The sequence below is a fragment of the Copadichromis virginalis genome, linkage group LG4 (assembly GCF_057382275.1).
Source record: "Copadichromis virginalis isolate Kocher_CV1m ecotype Utaka linkage group LG4, C_Virginalis_male_GT1.1, whole genome shotgun sequence".
Lineage (NCBI taxonomy): Eukaryota > Metazoa > Chordata > Actinopteri > Cichliformes > Cichlidae > Copadichromis > Copadichromis virginalis.
This window is the reverse complement of record NC_140621.1, coordinates 94519-113156: the sequence shown is the minus strand read 5'-3', so window position 1 is coordinate 113156 and position 18638 is coordinate 94519. Positions and strand designations below refer to the sequence as shown.

Genomic DNA, 18638 nt, shown 5'->3' with positions numbered 1-18638 from the left:
GCTTGGGTGAGCTGTGTGTCAGACAAATTCTTCACCCACTTGTCCACATCCATGGTGTGGCATCCTTCTCTCTTCTGGCCGCTGAGGACACTCGCCGTATTTGGCTGTGGTTTACGCTACATGCAGATGAACAGAATCAACCTTTGGGGATTAAATGATGCTTGTACTACTGAAAATCACTTTATCCTTAAAAACCACGTAAACAGACATGAAGAAGAATGTGTTTGTAACACTAACATTATGTTGTTACAAAAAGGACTAGATGTTACAGTCCCTGATAATGCATTGCTTTAGATGGAGAGACTCTTGAGGGATGGCTGTTATGAGGAAAGGCAGCCCAGAAACTTTGCCAGCAGCACACGTCGTTATGTGCCTCAACTTTCGGTCTTTTACCCAAGCTAATCTGCCATTTTTCTTCCTTGGTTAGGTTTAGGGATTACAGATCTGATCTAGATTATCATTTTAAATTTGGGACACATCGTCAGTAGTGGACCTTGGATTCATCGGATGTTTCGGCCATTATCACTAGACACCCTCATCCAAGGAGGCCCTGCCAGGGTTGATCAGGCCCTGGAGTGTCACTGGTTTATGTTAAAATGTTATTTCTCTTCTTCTTTCTTCTGTCTAGTTTTCTACAGTTTATTTTCTTCTATCTATTCACTGCAACTGAGAAATAATACTTACCTCTTTAGCATTTATGGAGCCTCACTTCTTCAAAGGGATAGAAAAGGTGACAGAGAGGAGTACGACAAAAGGGACACGATCAGAGAGAGCAGAGAGGAGAGCAGAGAGGAGAGCCGGAAGGGCGGCGCCCGACCTGGCTTCCCACACCTCCCAACCAGATTGGGCTGTACGCTCTACCTTCCCACTTTCACCCAGAAAAGGGAAGAAGAGCAGAGGGGAGTAGGGCGGAACATTTCTTTTCTCTCGCAGTTAGCTGACTGCCTTAGGTAATGTCAGCCCTTTTTAACCATAGCCAGTGACTGGTCCTCTGATCCCAATCTCTCTAAGCAGCTTTGCTGTTATGCTGGCAACAAAGCCCCTGCACCCCACTTCCACCGGGCGCACCTTGATCTTCCAGCCTCTGTCCTCTGCCTCAGCTGCCAAGTTGGCTTCTTACACTCAAACACTTCCTCAATTGCTTCCTCCCATGGTACCGTCAGCTCAATGATGTATGCAAGTTTTGGGGAGTTAGACCAAAGGACGAGGTCTGGTCACAGAGTTGTTGTTATGATCTCTGTGAGAAGAATTAGCCTCTGATCCAAGTTCACCTGCATCTGCCAATCCCTGGCAACCTTCAACGGGCCCAGGTCTGGGGTTGAGGGGCTCGTCCTCGGCTTGTCTCCTTCCCAGGCAAATGTTAATGAACACTGACGCTCCTCTTGGTTCGTGAAAGGTTGAGCGTTGATGGATTTTCTTTTGCACTCAACTTTCTTGGCTAGACACCTGAGAACCTAGTTGTGTCTCCATGTGTATCTGCCCTGAGTAAGGCTAGTCCTACAACCAACCAAGATGTGCTTGAGTGTTGCTGGGACTGTACACAGGGGGGAGGATGGGTCCTTTCCAAACCACAGCTGCGGATTTATTGGAGAAGGTAGCACATCGTATGTCACGCGGATGATGAAACTTAGTCTATTAGACTCCGAGCCCCAGATTTCACTCCATGAGAGTTTCCTCTTTTCCATACTCTCCCAATTCATCCAGCGACCATGTTTGGCCAGCGCTACGGCTCTGGCATGTCTGGCTGTTTCCTCCTGTCGACACACCTCCTACACCACCATTCTTCGACATTCGGTTACAGATGCCTGTTGCCACCGAGGTGTTACTGCGCCAAGACCAAATCCACCTCTGCCCTGTTGGACGTGACCCACCACGTCACGATGCCGAAGAGCAGGTTTGGCCCGTAGCACAGATGTGGCTGGGGTCCACTTCCTCCCCGTTGCTAGGGTGGGAGCAGTGCCTCCCACTACGGGGTCCCGGGAGTCCATGAGTGACATCTCAAGCCTCATATTTGCACATTTAAACTCTGCAACCAGGCTGGGGATAGGCAATGACAGTATCCCGTCGCTGTAGAGTCCAACGCTGCTGAGGCACTTGGGAAGTCCGAGCCACTTCTTAGCGTAGGAGCTCACTAGCCTCTCTAGTTGATTGGCGTGATTGAGTGAGACCTCGTACATTGTCAACGGCCACAGTAGTCTGGGTAATAACCCAAACTGGAAGCACCAGAGCTTCAGTTTCCCTGGGAGTGCAGTGTTGTTAATCCGCTTGAGGTCATCAGCCAAGTTCTGCCTTAATTGTTCTAGTTGCCACGTATCATTGAGGTCTGCATTATACCACCGTCCCAGGCTCTTTATGGGCTTCTCTAAGACTGTTGGAATTGGTTCTCTCCACTGATATAGAATTGCTTGACTGTCAGTTTTCCTTTTATGATGGAGATGCTGCAAGATTTACTTGGCTTAAACTCCATCCTTGCCCATTGTTTTCCAGGAGCTTCTGTAGGAATCACCTAGTACATGGTTTTGTTGTTGTAATGATGGTCATGTCATCCATGTAGGCCCTAATGGGAGGAAGATGCTGAAATAGTTGAAGGCCATCCACAAGATGTCTCGTGGGACTGACCCAAAGGCGTTGGCAAGGTCTAAAAAGACCACATGAAGGTCTCTTCGTTCTTTTTTGGCAGTTTGAATCTGGTGCCAGATGACGCTAGCATGCTCCAGACATCCCGAGAAGCCCCAGATGCCAGCCTTCTAAACTGATGTGTCAACATAGTTGTTTCTTTGCAGGAAAGCAGATAGTCTTTGGGCCAAATCACTGAAGAAGATCTTTCCCTGTACATTCAGCAGGCTGATCTGGCAAAACTGGCTGATGGATGAAGAGTTCTTCTCCTTAGGGATCAGAATACCTCCTGCTCTTCGCCAAGCCTTCTGCCACGCTACCTTCATCAGCTTCCACAGGTATTTGAGGACTCGTAGGGTGTTTTTATAGAGCCTGTATGAGATGCCATTAGGTCCTGGGGCCGATGCTGCTCTTGCCTTCTTCACTACCTTCTCCACTTCACTCCATGTAGGTGGTCTTATGTCCATTTGGTGTTCAGGTGCCTGGATGGGTGGCATATCAGTCGGAATGGTAACTGGCTCATGCCTCTGATCATAAGAGTAAGCTTTCCTCAGATGATCTTCCAGGTCTTTTATGGGCATTTTGAGGCACCCGCTCTGCTCTTCAACAAAAAGGCCCTTAACAAAGTTGTATGGGTTGCTGTAGAAAAGGGTCCTTGTCCGTTCTTTCTTCTTACGTTGTCGTCTGAGGTGTTCTGCTCTTCGCAGCTTAGTAAGTTGTTGCTTTATTTCCTCCTGCAGGGCAGTGAGTCCCTCCCTTTCGGTCTCATAGGCCCTCCTCCACTGTTGCCTCAGTTGTCTTCTAGAGGTGGGAATCACCATACACCCCACGATACGATATTATCACAATACTTAACTCACGATACTATATTATTGCGATTTTTTTTTTTTATATATTTTTGCAATATTCTGGGTATTGCAATACAATATTTTGTGATTTATCACATATTTTTTCTACTGCAGATTTTGTCCATAAAGGTAAACTTTATCATTATTCATTTTATCTAATAATAAAGTCTCACACTCAGTCTTTCTCTCATGTCAGTCAGTCTTATTGCTGACAAAGTGAACGGTTTGTATAACAGTCTAGTAACCAACTTAACTGAACGTAACTATCTGGTACAATTATAGCTTAAAACAAAATATAATTTTACATTAAATAAAAAAGTTTTAAATTTAAATAAAATAAAACATGTCTTAAATTAAAATAAGTAAACTGTCCTGTTTGTTGCTGCCCTAAAAAGAGCTCCAGAGCGTGGTTTGCCACTGTGCTTCTATTGAAAAACCCAGTTATGCGCCGCACTCTCCCCAAGACCCTGGCTACTGCAGGCAGGTTTAAGGCTCGTTGTGATGCCAGATTGAGCATATGGGCGAAACACTTCACATGCAGGTATCCCGCTAGCTGAGTGGCAATTGTCATATTAGAAGCATTGTCGGTGACAACCACCAGATTTTTGTCAGCAATCCCCCATTCCTGTGCTGCATTTTGCAGGAGATTTGCAATGTTCGCTCCGGTGTGACTTTCATGTAATGTTCGAGTTTGGAGAACGTAAGACAGCAGTTGCCAGTCCGCTGTGAGATAATGAGCTGTTATAGTCGCATATGAATCCACAGCCCGCGAGGTCCATGCGTCGCAAGTTAATGCAACCCTTTCTGCTGTGCTCAAACTGTCCTCAACTTTACGCTTCACATCTATGTAGAGATTGGGTACGGCTGTGTCCGCGAAAAAACGTTGTGATGGTATCACATACCTGGGTTCCAGCGTCTTCATCATGTAAGAAAAGCCCTCGTTTTCCACAATGTTGTAAGGACGCAGGTCTTTGCAGATGAAGTACGTGATAGATTGTGTTATTTTCTTAGCTCGCTCTGAATTGGGAGATAGCTTTGCTAAGCTAAGAGTGTCCAGCGTTGGTTGATTTTTCAGTGGAGCTGATTCAGAGCTAGCTTTCCCGTCCGCGGTTAATGCTATATTTGGATGGTGCCGTGTAAGATGGGCCCTCATGTTCGTAGTATTCCCAGAGTACTTTATTTTCATACGGCACACCTTGCAAATCCCGTGTGTCATATCCATCTCATTTGTTCCATCCTTGTTAAAAAATCCAAAGTACGTCCAGATGTTTGATTTAAACGCAGATGGCGCTTTCCTGATCTCTTTTTCTTCCTCCATCTTTGTTTGATCAATTTTCCCATGTGCTGACCTAACCTCTGCTGACCTCACTAGAGAAAAAGCTCAACCGCACCATCTGGTGGACTGGAGGTTTTTGGAACAAAATATCGATGTCTGCTGTCCCTGTATCGATACATTATTGGCAAACAAAATATCGCGATACTACGCAGTATCGATTTTTTCCCCCACCCCTATTGTCTTCTCTCTTTCACTAATCTACCACTTTCCCGCTGTCTCCTAGACTTTAACTGGTTTAAATGGCCTTTAAACCAGTAACCTCTGAGAACTGTTTCTGCTATTAAAACAGTTTGTTTTGATAACCCTGAATGATTCTTGGTCACAACATTTGCGCCATCAGAGAAAGCTCATTTTACTCCACACACATTTGGAAAATCACAGTTTGAACATAAAATCCCAGAATAATTAGTATTTGAGATTGCTGCAGCAACAACATTAAAGAAAAATATCTTTTCATGTTGCTGTGTTTTCATTTGAAAATATAAAATGTTAATGTTTTTTATGTAAAACATAAAAACAACAAAGACGTTAAAGATGTTCTGATAAAATCTGTGAATGTCTCAATTCATTGGTGTTTCCATCTGAGAGTCTACAGGGTGAACACTGAAGTTGGGTTTTAGAAATACAAATGGCAACAGGACACGGGTTAACTTTGACCACACTAACGTCTAGTTTAAGGTGAGAGAAGTAAATGCATCACAGAAGCTAAAAGGAGCTGCTAATAAGACCCATGAGAAGATTCACATCATCTAACAAGACTTCAACAGAACCTGGAACATTAAAGTTCACTTCCGGTCTGTGTGATGATTGTACTTTTATTACCTGAGCTAATGTGGATGCTGTAAAATCAGCCGGGCTGAAAAAACAAGTACACATTTGGACAAACTGTGCTGTAACTTCACATGTTGTGAAATCTTTGAGAAAAGAAAAACAGAGAAGTCATAAACTCCTTGATATGTTGACATCATGTCAGTAATGCACACAGACGTATGTTGGAAGGGTGAGCTTAACAGTTAAGATACAGTCGTCCTTACAGTCTGTACACACTTTGTCATAGATAATAAATAAAACCATAAATGTTAATCAAGTCATTTGATTTATTCTAAATTGGAAAATTATTTTCCAATTTATTCAATTTCCACCATTTTTGCGACTAACTGTTTCACTTCCAGGTGACTGTTGTTGTAAATGAAACTGGATTCATACTTCTGCTGTGCAGCTTACTGAGTGTCCTCTGATGGGCAGTGTGCAGTCACACAAAACAACAACTTAAATGTCCCCATAACCATGACTGGAGTTTGGAAATGTAAAGGACATTATACTGTAACTACTACTGTAAAATCATTGCTGTGACTTTAAGATCACAACCTGATTCCAAACAGTCTAACGTCAACATTCTGACCCCTGGAAACAGAATGAGATCACAGGATGGCAACAAAATGGACTTTAAAATGAGATCTACCCTAACAAAGAGTAAGTGCACCTATGTAAGAACAAGCATCACTGCTGTGGAGTTTGTTTTACATACAGACTCGGAGCTGCTCGTCTCCTCTTGGTATTTTCTTATTTAACCATTGGTGACTTGGAACCTCAAAGTTTAGCAACAAAACACTTTGTTTCCTTTTTCCATCAAACATTTCTTTCAGTCATCTGCCATATCGCGCCATCGGCCAGTCTGTCCCAGGGCAGCTGTGGCTACAACTGTAGCTGCCTCCACCAGTGTGTGAATGTGAGAGTGGAATTGTAAAGCGCTCTGAGGGTCTTGAAAAGCGCTATATAAATGCAATCCATTATTATTATTATTATCTGTGTTTATCAGTGACTAATCTTTATTCAATAACCACAAAGTACACAAATACAAGATTAAATATTTTATTTTGCTTTATTGGTGGATCAGGGAGGAGTCCCAGCTCGGGGGTCGCACCGTGAGTTAGATGTTACTTGACCCACACTGGCTGCTGTGCGACCCTCTCGGGGATCCTCACTCTGGTACGATCCTCTACATGAGGTGGAGCGTTTATACTTCGGACTTTAATCCAAAAAAGGAAAATCGATTCAAACAAACAAATAAAACGAGTGAAAGCCTTCCAGCGGGGCATGCAGCCTCCAGCTCCCTCCATCTTGTTACAAAAGCACTGGTTTAATTAAGAATCATAATATTGGAATAATAATTATAAAGAAGGCCCAACAGCGTCTCCAATTTCTAAGAATCCTCAGAAAATGGACCCGAAGGAGCTTCTGATCGTCTTCTACTGCTGCTCCACTGACAGTGTGCTCCACCTGTGGATGGGTCTCCTGCTCCAGCATCCTACGGGACCGTCCACACCCAGGACATCGGGTGTTTAAGCTGCTGCCGTCTGGCAGGATGTTCAGGCTGCTGAGGTCGCGGACAAACAGACTGAAGGACGGCTTTTACATCAGGGTAACAGCCCTGATCAATGCAAACAGCTGAGCTGATTGAATACCTCCCTGGACTTTACTATTATTGTTATTGCCCACACAATAATAATGTGCAATAAACATTCACTCATTTATTCATTTATTAAGTCATTTCATTTTTTTTTTTTTTACTCGTACCTTTCTTGTGCTTAAAAAAGTCCACTTCAAGTTACTGTGTTGTGCCGACGTGGGACAGTTTCCAATTTCCTTGTCTTATTGCACCATGTGTGACTGCATGACAATAACGAGCATCTTATCCTAATAACCTTTTTACTGTGGTTTAACACATTTTCTCACACAGGTCCATAAAAACCTTTCAAAAAGTTTACTTTTTGACAAAAAAGTAAACTTTGTCTTAAAATGACAACAGTACGACATTATGATTTAATATTCCATCATTTTAATTTCTGTCTCAAACATCTGATTCTTGCCATATTTTTATGATCCAATTTTGGGGGTTATATCAGAATTTTATGATATTCATAAAAATGAGGACTCCCATTAACTTTTATTACTTCCTTTAATACTTACTAAGTCATTATCATTTGACAGGGGGCCATAAATCACTGGTTTTGACATAAGGCGTCTAATATCACTGTCTCGCCTGGATGAGCTTCAGAAGAGCTGAAGAAATTCAGATGCAACAAACAGATCCGACCTGACTGTACAAAATCGAGCCCTCTGGTTGAAGACTTATCTGTGTCGTAGGTAAGTTAGCATCCCTACGTAGTTGAGCTGGGCGAGGATGGTCATTTCCAGCAGACCCCTGTTCTTTAGCACCAGTCTAATCGTTCAGCCCCAGTTAGAAGTGTCACAGAAAACAGCACACCTCTCTGTTCCACGTTTATTTGGCATCCAACAAAATCCAATAAAAGCTTTAAGAATTAACATGTTTCACCATCACCAAAAACAACATTTCTCCCAATAAAAATGTAAAACTAGAAGGTCCAAAATCATAAAAAGCAAGCATTACGGCTTGGGGTGTAAGTACATGATGCAAGCAGCTCGAGACGGGCAAGTTGGAAAAAGGCAGAAATCTAATCCTACTGATAGTAAAGCACAACACAGATTAAAGATCCACACTGAAGAAAATCAAGCAGAGGTTTTCCCTTCAGCTGACTCACAGCCACCTGAAACTAACATGACAGGGTGTTTCAGCTGTAACCACAAAAAACAGAAAAGACCTCCTGAGAAAACAATTCTACTTCATCTTTTATTCGGTGAAATCTAACAGCACTTCAGAGTCAAGTTTGTTCTTTTTAACAACCAAAGCAAAGTTTGATTACTACGTTTCCACCGTGCTTGCAGCTGGATTGAAATAGAGTTTTTTAAACCCCCATTTCACTCCGTCCTCCCTCACAGTGTTACCCACTGGCTGCTCAGGATGATAATGCCAAAAGTTGAGAGAAAAACGCGTAGCCGTGTAAGCCATCTAACCGTCCACTGAGTTTGAGCCACAGTAAAGTCCCAGCCAGTGTGTCAGCTGTGTGCTCCGGAGGAAAACGGCTCACCTCTCGCTTCATCCCGCCCTCTGCTGGGCTCTGACGGCCACAAAAAGATGCAGTGATGTTTATAGGTACAACTTGACAGTCAGCAATGTAGGTGAGAGAGGGAAGGTATTTTCAAGTTGAGGGTGAGGTGGCTTTTGCCTTCCTTCCCTCCTTCCTCTCCTGGTGCCACCATGCCCACTCAGACCCCAAAAAGGAAGGCCGGTCAGCAGGCGCACCAAGTGCCGTGTTAGCCCAATCACCCATTGTTGGGGGGAGTGTGGTTGCAGCAATGCTACGAGGTTGCTGCCCCAGTTTGGGTACCCAGGGGTGCGGGAGGGTGGACTAAGCATCCACGTCCCATATTCTTCCCCTAGTATGGCCTGGTACTGCTGTGTTGACACCCAAGTCCCGCTGGACTCTGGTGGATCTCCAAGCCTTCGCTGGACCAGACATGAAGCAGCAGAGCGTTCACACCCATGCAGTCCAGCCCTCATACAGCTGGGCCAAGTTATCCATGTTGGTAGCCTCCTTGATAACAAAGTCCACCTGCAACCAAACCAGATGTGGTCAGTTTTAAATACAGACAACGTTATTGTTACGATATCTGACTCTTTCATAATGATTAGAATCTGCTCAGACGATCCGATTCCAGTCTTTGTTTAAAACTGGACTTTGCTGTGCTCAGACTCATGCAGACCACTGCTGCTGATGCTGCTGCATTACAAAGGCTTCAGACATCTGATAAATCCATGCGACTCTCACAGCAGCAGACATCGACTTCACACTGTGTCAGCACATTTTGTTTGTTTCTTTTAAACAACCTCTTCATCCTGTCACGAGGCTGCTTTGACATGCCTCCCTATTTTGGTTACAAAATGATGTGCTACCTGCTCGGAGACACTCATCCTCCTGTTGGGATCGATGTCTCGGCCCTCCAGTTTGGCTTTCACTCTCTTCCACACGCTGACCGCGTAGGAGTTCCTCTCTTGGACCGCTGAAATCGAACAAAGTGTTTGTTCAGATGAAGTCTCTAATGTTAATGTTTGTTCTGCACAGGAACCTGTGTAGACACTGGGATACAATTTCATTTGCTAAAGGTAGGTATGCACCAAGCCTACAACTCCTGCTGAACACAAGTACTGAGACTGTAATCCTCACTCTGAGAAAGGGAACGAATGCTCTTCTGACCTCAGACTGCTGCATACATATTACATATTTGTGAAACCTGCTGCTTTTTCAAAAGCCCCAGTTTCCAAAGATTGTGAGGAGAGTGAAGGAAGAGTACCTCGTCCTGTTTTGGGGTCTCGTACAGCCCTCTTGGGGCTGGAGTTGAGACCTTTACTGCTCACTAGAGTACTGGGCGGGGTATCGGTCGGGGTTCCCAGGTTGCGTGGGAGAGCCTTGCGTGCATTCTGGGACATCGAGTCTGGCTGGGTTTTCACCCCACTGCATCTGACAGCTAAATGAAAAACATAACAAATACACACACGTGTGTGTACGTGTCACATGTTCACTTGACAGGACGCACACTGACACCAGTGAAAACCCATTTTCCCCACCATAAGGTTTGTAGCATGCTACAACATCGGGAGGCTATACCTGCTGCAAAGCTCGACTGTGCTGCAGAAACAGGACTGGAGCACTCAGCGTCTCTGTCGGTCACCAGTGGGGAGGCAAAGCCCACCAGGCCGTTATAGACGCTGTTGGAATAAACGCATGCATGCATTAATAACGATTATTAATAATAATTAATACGATTTTTATGTGAAAATGAAAAAGATCACTTAGTGTGTGTGTGACCCAAGCACCTCTGGCTCTGTGAGTGCAGCTCTTTCAGAGTACTGGGGATTTCTTCCAGTAGTTCGAGCTGCTCCTGGCTGAGGTGCTGTCCACTGGCCTGGACAACAGTGAACAGCACTAACTGGATGTTGTCTTGCCAAGCTTTGTACTCCAACAGGAAGTGACGCACGCTGCCCTCGTATGTCACCTCTTCACCATCCGCCAGCGCTGCCTCCTCGTCCTGTACGACATAAGAACAGTGACGACTGCAGGTTCACAGCAGGATGCAGCAACGTGCAACACATGTGTGGACCATTTTTAAACCTTTGTGCTCGCTCATCTTCTACACTTATTCGAATGGCAAACACATAATAGTGGTGAAAACACCCCAGATTTTAAAATCAGCTGTGTGTGTGTGCCTCAGGTGTACCTTGGCCATGGCCCTCAGCAGGTGCTTGACGTCAGCTAAATGGCGGTTGTGATTAGAGAGAATCGTTTTGATCGAGTCCACCAGCAGCTGCAGTGTTTCTCCACAGGTTTCCAGCTGCTGCTCCCGTTCCTCCTGATTCCTCTGCTCCATGTTTAGCTCATCCTCCAGCTGCCTCTGGGCACAGCTGAGCCACTCCACACTGCCTATAGGCAGGTCTAGCACTGGACTCTGTAGCAATGGAAAGCACATCGCCGTCTTATCAAGTTTCTCCAAACTCACTGGGTGATCACTCAAAAAGGTGAGGGCAAAGAAGGACGCACATGGTGGCCATTGATAGAGAAACACAAAGAACAGGTTTCATACAAACATCTGTTAGACTGTGAAGATGAACTGTGAATGCAAACAGAAACATTTAGTCTCAGTAGGAACTCCACGCGTTACATGTCAAAAGTGGGTTTGGAGTGGTTAATGTTCCGCTAGCACCTGTAAAGTCTGGTTGTCCAGACACCGACAGGAGAAAACTGACCCTCGCTCTGACCTCAGGAAATGTTTGTTTATTAACTCAGCTGGTTGTCTGACTGCATGCTGAGAGTTTTAATAAAAAAGTTTTAATAACTTCCTGAACTCGGTGTTTTTAAATGTATCACAGCCTGACAGACTCGTTAAGGGCCGGCTGGAACTAGGTTTCATATCCTACATGTGACAGCAGAGCATTACATGTGGAAATGAATGTTAAAGATGAAGGACTAATTATTTAAAATGTTATCAGTGCATGTGGTACAAAAACAAGGCTGCACCAGAAAAACTTGACAGGTCAAAGGTCAAACCAACCAGTCTGTGCAGGAGCTGGAGTTCCAGTGCAGACACCGTGCTGCTAAACTGGGCAGCGTACGAACACGTCTGCTGGCAGCGCTTCAGCAGTTCAAACAGGGCTGCGTCCATGCTGAGAGCCTCGGGGGATCGGGTCCGAAGGCCTTCAAAGTTGAGGATCGTGGAGCACAGGAATGTGACCTGGAAAGGAAGAGTGGCAAAATTGGCATTTTGTCCAAATGTGGTGATCAGTGACAGCAGGAGGCGAACACAGCAGCGGCTGTACCTGGCTGGTGCGCTGGTTGTCTCTGGCCACCATGGCGCGTCTCTCTCTGATGGTCATCTCAAAGTCCTGCAGGACAGGCGCCAGTGCTGGGTTGGCTCCACCGGCCCACTTTAAACGCTGCTCGATGCTAGCCTCCAGCGACGCTAGCTTCTCCTGAAGACACCACCAACGTGAATCACAGGACAGGAAAAATGTTTCATACAACTCACAACCCTGATAACGATAAGCGGAAATATTATTACAAAGTCATAATGAAGCTCTGAGAGGAATACTTTGCACATACTGAGGTGGATGCACATGATCACAGGATCGTTTCCATGGTAAAGGAGGAAGAGAGGGCGGGTGCATGTGGGATACATAGACTGGTTTCCCATTACAACACAGTGTGCATGCTTGTCGTCATAGCAATGCGACATGAACGCTACAACAAAGGGGGCGTCGCTTGGTTAAAATCAGGCTTCAAACTTTCCTTTTTGTTAAAGTAGCATAAGTGAGCGTCTCACCAGACCCCCCTCCTGCGTTCTGAATGACACCTGACGCTATACACAGGGAGGCCCCTCCTGACACTGGCGTCACTTAGCCAGCCTGCAGGGGCTGGTGTAACAGCAGCTTCTGATGAGGGGCGTCCCCATAGTGAGACACTCACATCTGATACTCAGAGAACCTGGGTTACATACATAACCTTAAGTTAGCTTGAAGGACTTTTGGTTCGCCTGGCAACCCAGCAGGCTTTTCCTGAATTTCACTGACATGCCTTTCAGGTAATGTTTCTGAGCTGCTGCACTTTAACTTTACTATGAGAGTTTCCTGTAGAAGTTCCTATGTTAAACATACTAAAGTATGTTTAAAAATGTCATTCTCCTAAAGTGGCCAGAAACTATTATGGTTTTGATCTGGGAATGAAGACAAACTCACCTGAATGGCAACGATGGCTGCTTCATCCTGACTCAGCTTATACAGCTTCTTCTTCATGTTGCTGAGGATCACAGAACGAGGAGGAATGCTGACACTTAAAGGCTGATTACTGGGACCCAGAACATCCTCGTGCTGCCACTGAAAGAAACGCACCAATAAAAACAGTGGTATATTTGGACAATCACCAAATGACATGAAGTTACGTCAGAGATGATCCAGACATCATCATGATTCTAATACAGCTGACCAGAACTCGCCCCGTTCTTTGCAGCACTTTGTGTTAGCTTCACTGATCTTCAGCTTACACCGCAGGCGACTGGAAGTATTTTTTGTGATGTGAAAAGTGATCACAACTCCAAAAGCAGCCCTACTGGTGCATGTACCTGGAACATAGCGATGTGCAGCTGGCTCCTCTGCAGGCTGGCCCTGGCAGCTTCCAGGTTGCTATCCAGCCTCCTCAGCAGGTCAACTTTTTTCCATGCTGTGTCATAGGACGACACCAGCACTGTGGCTCTGTTCAACAGCAGCTGGGAGACTCGACCTGACGTCAGCCCCTGCTCCACTGCCTTCTTACAGAGCTCGTCCAGAGAAACCTTTGGAGGAACACACATAGCAAAGGTTACTTTACGGTATTCTTTACAGTCTTTGAAAACTGGAACAATAAATGTGTATCCACTCTGCATTTACACTAAAACATTCAACATTTCACACACACAGCGTTTTTTGTAAATAAGGTTTTTCCACGGTGAGTAGAATCTGGTGAAAAATGAAGAATCCATTGTGGAAGAAGGTTGCAACATGAAAAATATTTGGAACAGGTGACACATGAGTATGAGATCCAGAAAGGGCGATGACTGTCCGACAGTCTGGGGGAGGCTTTGAAAGAACAGGTTATCAACTCAAACCCACTGATTACTCTGCAGCTGAGAGAGCGATACTTGTTTTTAAACAGGCTGAGTAAGCACTACCTGATGGGCAGCAACGATCAACAGATCAACCAACCTGAACTAGAACGCAGCCAACAGGTGATCAGCATTTCTAAAGACTCCTTTAAGATAGTTGGAAAAATTCAATAATGAACACTCTTTTTTAACGTTGACATGGAGAACATGAAGAAGGTTGAAAAGAACGTTGAGAGAACAAAGATACTGAACACCACATAATTCCACACAGATCATACCTTGCTCTCTGCACCAAAGTCTTTTGCTTCCACCTGAGCGACAATGTCCACACCGAGGGCAGAGAGGGTGCTGCAGAGGGCCAGACTGAGGGCTTGGCTGGGCATACCCATAAGCATCTGCCGGACAAACTCAGCAGTGAAGGCCTTGATGGGACGAATCATCTGTTCCTCACTGACCACTGCTGCACCCGACCCAGTGCTGCCGGGCCGGCCGTACAGGGACTTCCCCAAACCAACAGGTCCATTTGTAGGTAACAGCTCCTCAGCTGGGGCGCAGGTACCTGCAAAGATTTGTCCCACAGTCATCAGACATGCCGCAAGAATATCTGGTTATTTAAACCACAGAGCTCACAAATACCTCGGAAAGCTATGTTCTCTCTTTCTATGCGAAACACTGAGCAGTTTGACTTTGTCAAAGTGCAAACATCCAGAAACACTTCATAGTGGAAGAAGAAAAGGCTGTAGATTATGGCTAAACCAATATTTTAACAATGCTCAGCCCTCTCTATAGTGTCCATGGCATCAAGTGGGTGCTTTTAATAAAGTGCAACAACATGATAAGTTCATCCTCAGTCTGTGTGGCCGTGAAGAGCTCTTACCAGAAAGAGTCTGAGCAAACGAGGAACACAGCCTGAAGAAATCCCTGATGGTCTGCAGTCTCTTGATGAAGAACACTTCCTCCATCAGCTGACGCTGATTCAGGCTATCAAAGAAGTGGAGCTGTGTGGCTCGGGCCTCCCTCAGAACATCCACCTTTCTCCACAGGGGCGGCACCTCTAAAGAACTCAGCTAAGGATAATGCAGAGCAAAGTAATATTAGTCGCTCCAGGAAACAACGGTGTAAGAAACACAGACTAGTTCCTGAAGAGCAGGTTAGGACTGGATCGAGCTTATCCTGCACTGTGTTTCCACCTGCTGTCAGGATACAAAGTGCATTGTTGTTTGCTGTGCTGGTACACAACCATGCCTGTGTTGAGAATAACATGGAACCTGGCGGCCAATTATGGTACAGAATTGAACTCAATATTTAAAATAAACAAGCTATAAAATGCACCGTGAGTCATAAAAATATCCCGTTACAGACGTGACGAGGATTTCTGATGTCATTCTAGGTCTTTCACTGCATTGTTCTGCCCTCTGCAGCCCCTAATCTCTCTGCAGTGGCAGTGCAAGAGTGTACAGCTGTTGCTAATTGACCAGGTGTGGATAAACCTGAGGCGGGCTTTCATAAAGGCTCACTACTGTTTGTCTTAGTGGTACCAGTTATTTTAGCCAACTTGTTATGCGATTTAAAATAAAAGCTCTTCTCTGTGAAGTTCTGGTATCAGTCTCCATGTTTATGTCGCAGCTTTGGAGCCGGGTCGTAACATGCATTCACTGAATGTGCACAAATGTAAGCTCTACCTTTTCAGTCAGCTGCCCAAAGGCCGTCTCCAGCTGAGTGAACATGCCATCAAAGGCAACCAACAACATTTGACCTGCAGACATCTTTGGTGTGTCCTGGCCCTGTCCATCCATGCTATGAGGCTGGATCAGTTCAGAGTACTGCACACGCAGCATTCTGACAAACAGACACACACAAAACAAACTTTAAGCATGCAGGTTAGCAGCAAGTTAAACAGCACTGTGTCCGCTAAAAATGCACGACAGGAACTCCACCTGGTGATGTGGAGGCAGTGGTTACGGCCGTTGTGGTCCAGGCCTGTGCCGGTTTGCAAACTATCGGCCAAACCTTGCAGGCCAAGACCATCAGAGCTCTGATCTACCAGCTGCTCCAGTTCTGCCAACATGGACTCCAGAGTCGGCTCTCCTTTGATCATACATCGCAGAGCCTCTGGAAAGATGATCTGACGGAAATTGGTGTTCAGCTCCTGCAATAAAAAGATGACAGGCCAGAGCAATGTCAGCAAAAAGACTTTACACGGCCTCAGCCTGTTCCTGCGCGGCTTCATAGTTTGCAGGTGGACCTACCTGTAAGCAGGTATACACAGCACTGGCCAGGTAAACAACCTGGGTGGTAGCTGAAGGTGGAGGGAGCTCCAGGTCATGAGTTAAAAGCGGGCAGCGTTGCAGCAGTGTTACAAGCCCATTGATGTTTCCAATCATACTGCATAGCTCCTCCAAAAACCACGCCCCATCCCGAGACGTCAGGTCCACGAGCTGCTCCCCAGCGCTGGTTGCTGCACCCTCCATCACCAGGTTGCGTCTACGGTCAATCAAACACAAGACAAAAGTGGGTTCACTGTGTCCACTGCAGCTTTTATCCACCCACTCAAACCCAACCACACCGAGGTAGGACTGATCTCATTTCCAACGCTGCTGAGGACCACATCGTTTTTTATTACGTCCCATTAAAGCCCCATAAGTAAAAATGGTGCACTGTCTTTTTCACATGACTGCATGCTGCTGAATAGACACTTCACGTTATGCACAGGGCACTTCTCGCCATGTGACCTTCTGCCCACTCTAATGTGTGAGATCAGTAACAGTAGCACGCCTGCTAGCTTCCATGGTTATTATCACAGGTGAGTTGGCCAAGTCTGACTAAAGAAAACAGAGTCCTACATGATCTGACCAGGACTCAGTCGTGCTGACAGCAAAGACAAATCGCCGAGAGCTGGATGAGGAGGCCTGCTTCCAGTCTGTAGAGCAGCCTGTGACAAGGCCAACAGGCTAGCAGATTGCTTCGGATACAACCTTTAAAGCTCTGTGCCAATGCAACAACAGGCAGCAGGATGATTTTGTGGAGCGCTCGTGCAGGAATCACCTTCTTTAAAATGTAAATAATGATGGTGACCGACTTCAGACAGAAGAGGACCGCTAACATGAGTGACCATCACCATGTGGTTCAGATTAGGGCTCGTTTCTTTCCTCCTGCTTTATCTTACCAAAGATCTCTTTTCCAGAAACAAAGACTTTTTAAATCTTTTCAGTCCTAACCAGTAGTTTGAACCTTAACCAGAGCTTTAAGTGGTCTTTCAGGGTTTTTAGTGCCGCTGAGTGGATTTCTTCAGATTACTGACTCAGAAACTCTGGTGTTAGGTTTGAGTTTTTCCCACCTACGTTTGGCTGCCTTCACTTACATCAGCATGTTTTTGGACCTCATACTACCAGATTCTTATTCATCTGTCTGTTGACCTACAGTACGGACACAATTAAACCCTCACAGACAGTCACAGGGACTGAAAACTGTGAGACACAGAATGAAAATGTGAATGAAACCTGCAGAGTGTGCAGAGGGCAGAGGTGATGATTGCAGCCAGGCTGAGAGAACCTGGCTCTCCATTCTCCCGCAGGAAAACTGTGATGCAGTGCTCAATCTCCTGCAGCTGCTCCTCACACGCTGCTACTGTGGTGCCCTCAGCCTTCAGCCGCTCTGCTTGGTGCACCACGCGCTCGTTGGTGTCAGCCACTTGGTGCTGCAGAGTCAATTCCACACTGGAAAGAAACTGGCAGGAGGCAGCAGAAGGTTGTGGAGCAAACAGCAACTCATATCTGGAAAGAGAGACACACATTTAGCTGGTATCGTGAGTTACACCATGAGGAGCAGAACATAAGCTTGGATGTGATTCATGGTGATGCTGCAACCTGTCCTGTCTCATGAACTGCAGGTATCTGCAGGTAACTCAGGTGAAGGGGCGCACAGGATGTTTGCCGAGTTGAAGAGAACTATCATAGGGGACATTTTTAGGTGTGTAACTTGGACCTGACGGTGGGTCTCAGGGGTGCTTCTTCACCAAAAACATTTTAGGGACTCTGCGAGGACTGGTCACCAGTAAGGCTGGTACCAGCTAAGCGACACATGCAGTCCTAGGGTTAACCAATGAAAATGAGAAAAGACAATGCGTGGCTCCTTACTGTCTGTAGATGTGCTGGCAGTGATCTGCTGTCATGTCTCTCAGCAGCTCTTCCAACCAGGCCTTCCACTGATGGGCCCTGTGGAATACTAGGGTAGCCCGTGGGTACAGCAAAGCCACTGTGGCATAGCTGTGAAGCTGCTCCAGGGAGCTGCGGAGGGCTCCACGGCGCTGCTGCAGCAAGGTGCTCACCTCCGCCTCCAGGCTCTCACATTGGCTGATTAGGTGGGCCTGACCTGCATTTTGCAGGAAGGCTGTGGCTGGCACATAGCTGGGAGGGCCTGATGGGACAGCCAAGAACAAGACAGCACAGCTCAGTACAATCAATGCATTTTTACTGAAAACTGAACCACAAGCAGTGTTGTTTAATCGTAGTGTTAAGCAGGGATAAATCATCAATATCACATAAATAATTAACATTGACCCTGACAGGCGGGCACACAGTTAACCATCCAGCTCTTCAAGAACAGTAAATGTTCACGATGACATCACTAGAGACAGAAACAGCGTCCGACAGAGTGAACCTGAAATGTGAGTTTGGAGAATCAATAATTGGATAAAGGGCCATGACACTCAACCAGTGGCTGTAGTTCCACTTCCACAGCACAATGTTCTCGTTCCCTCCTTTGTTCTATTTACAGAAACACTAACA

The 18638-nt window shown here is 45.8% G+C and overlaps 1 protein-coding gene across 4 annotated transcripts in view; it reads right to left on the bottom strand.

Annotated features, from left to right (window-relative positions):
- Positions 1–8069: 8069 nt before the first annotated feature.
- The window catches only part of smg1 (SMG1 nonsense mediated mRNA decay associated PI3K related kinase), a 57861-nt gene continuing 47292 nt past the window's right edge, over positions 8070–18638 (bottom strand). For all 4 annotated transcript variants that reach the window (XM_085452986.1, XM_085452988.1, XM_085452987.1 and 1 more), the window contains exons 48-64: positions 17988–18267; positions 17352–17624; positions 16101–16335; positions 15789–16000; positions 15534–15690; positions 14729–14918; positions 14130–14410; positions 13333–13542; positions 12950–13087; positions 12035–12187; positions 11770–11949; positions 10939–11166; positions 10538–10749; positions 10329–10429; positions 10015–10188; positions 9617–9723; positions 8070–9275 (exon numbers count right to left, since the gene is read on the bottom strand). In XM_085452986.1, coding sequence (XP_085309112.1) covers positions 9198–9275; positions 9617–9723; positions 10015–10188; positions 10329–10429; positions 10538–10749; positions 10939–11166; positions 11770–11949; positions 12035–12187; positions 12950–13087; positions 13333–13542; positions 14130–14410; positions 14729–14918; positions 15534–15690; positions 15789–16000; positions 16101–16335; positions 17352–17624; positions 17988–18267 — 3209 coding nt within the window. In that variant the 3' untranslated portion in view covers positions 8070–9197. The remainder of the gene's footprint in view (positions 9276–9616; positions 9724–10014; positions 10189–10328; positions 10430–10537; positions 10750–10938; positions 11167–11769; positions 11950–12034; positions 12188–12949; positions 13088–13332; positions 13543–14129; positions 14411–14728; positions 14919–15533; positions 15691–15788; positions 16001–16100; positions 16336–17351; positions 17625–17987; positions 18268–18638) is intronic.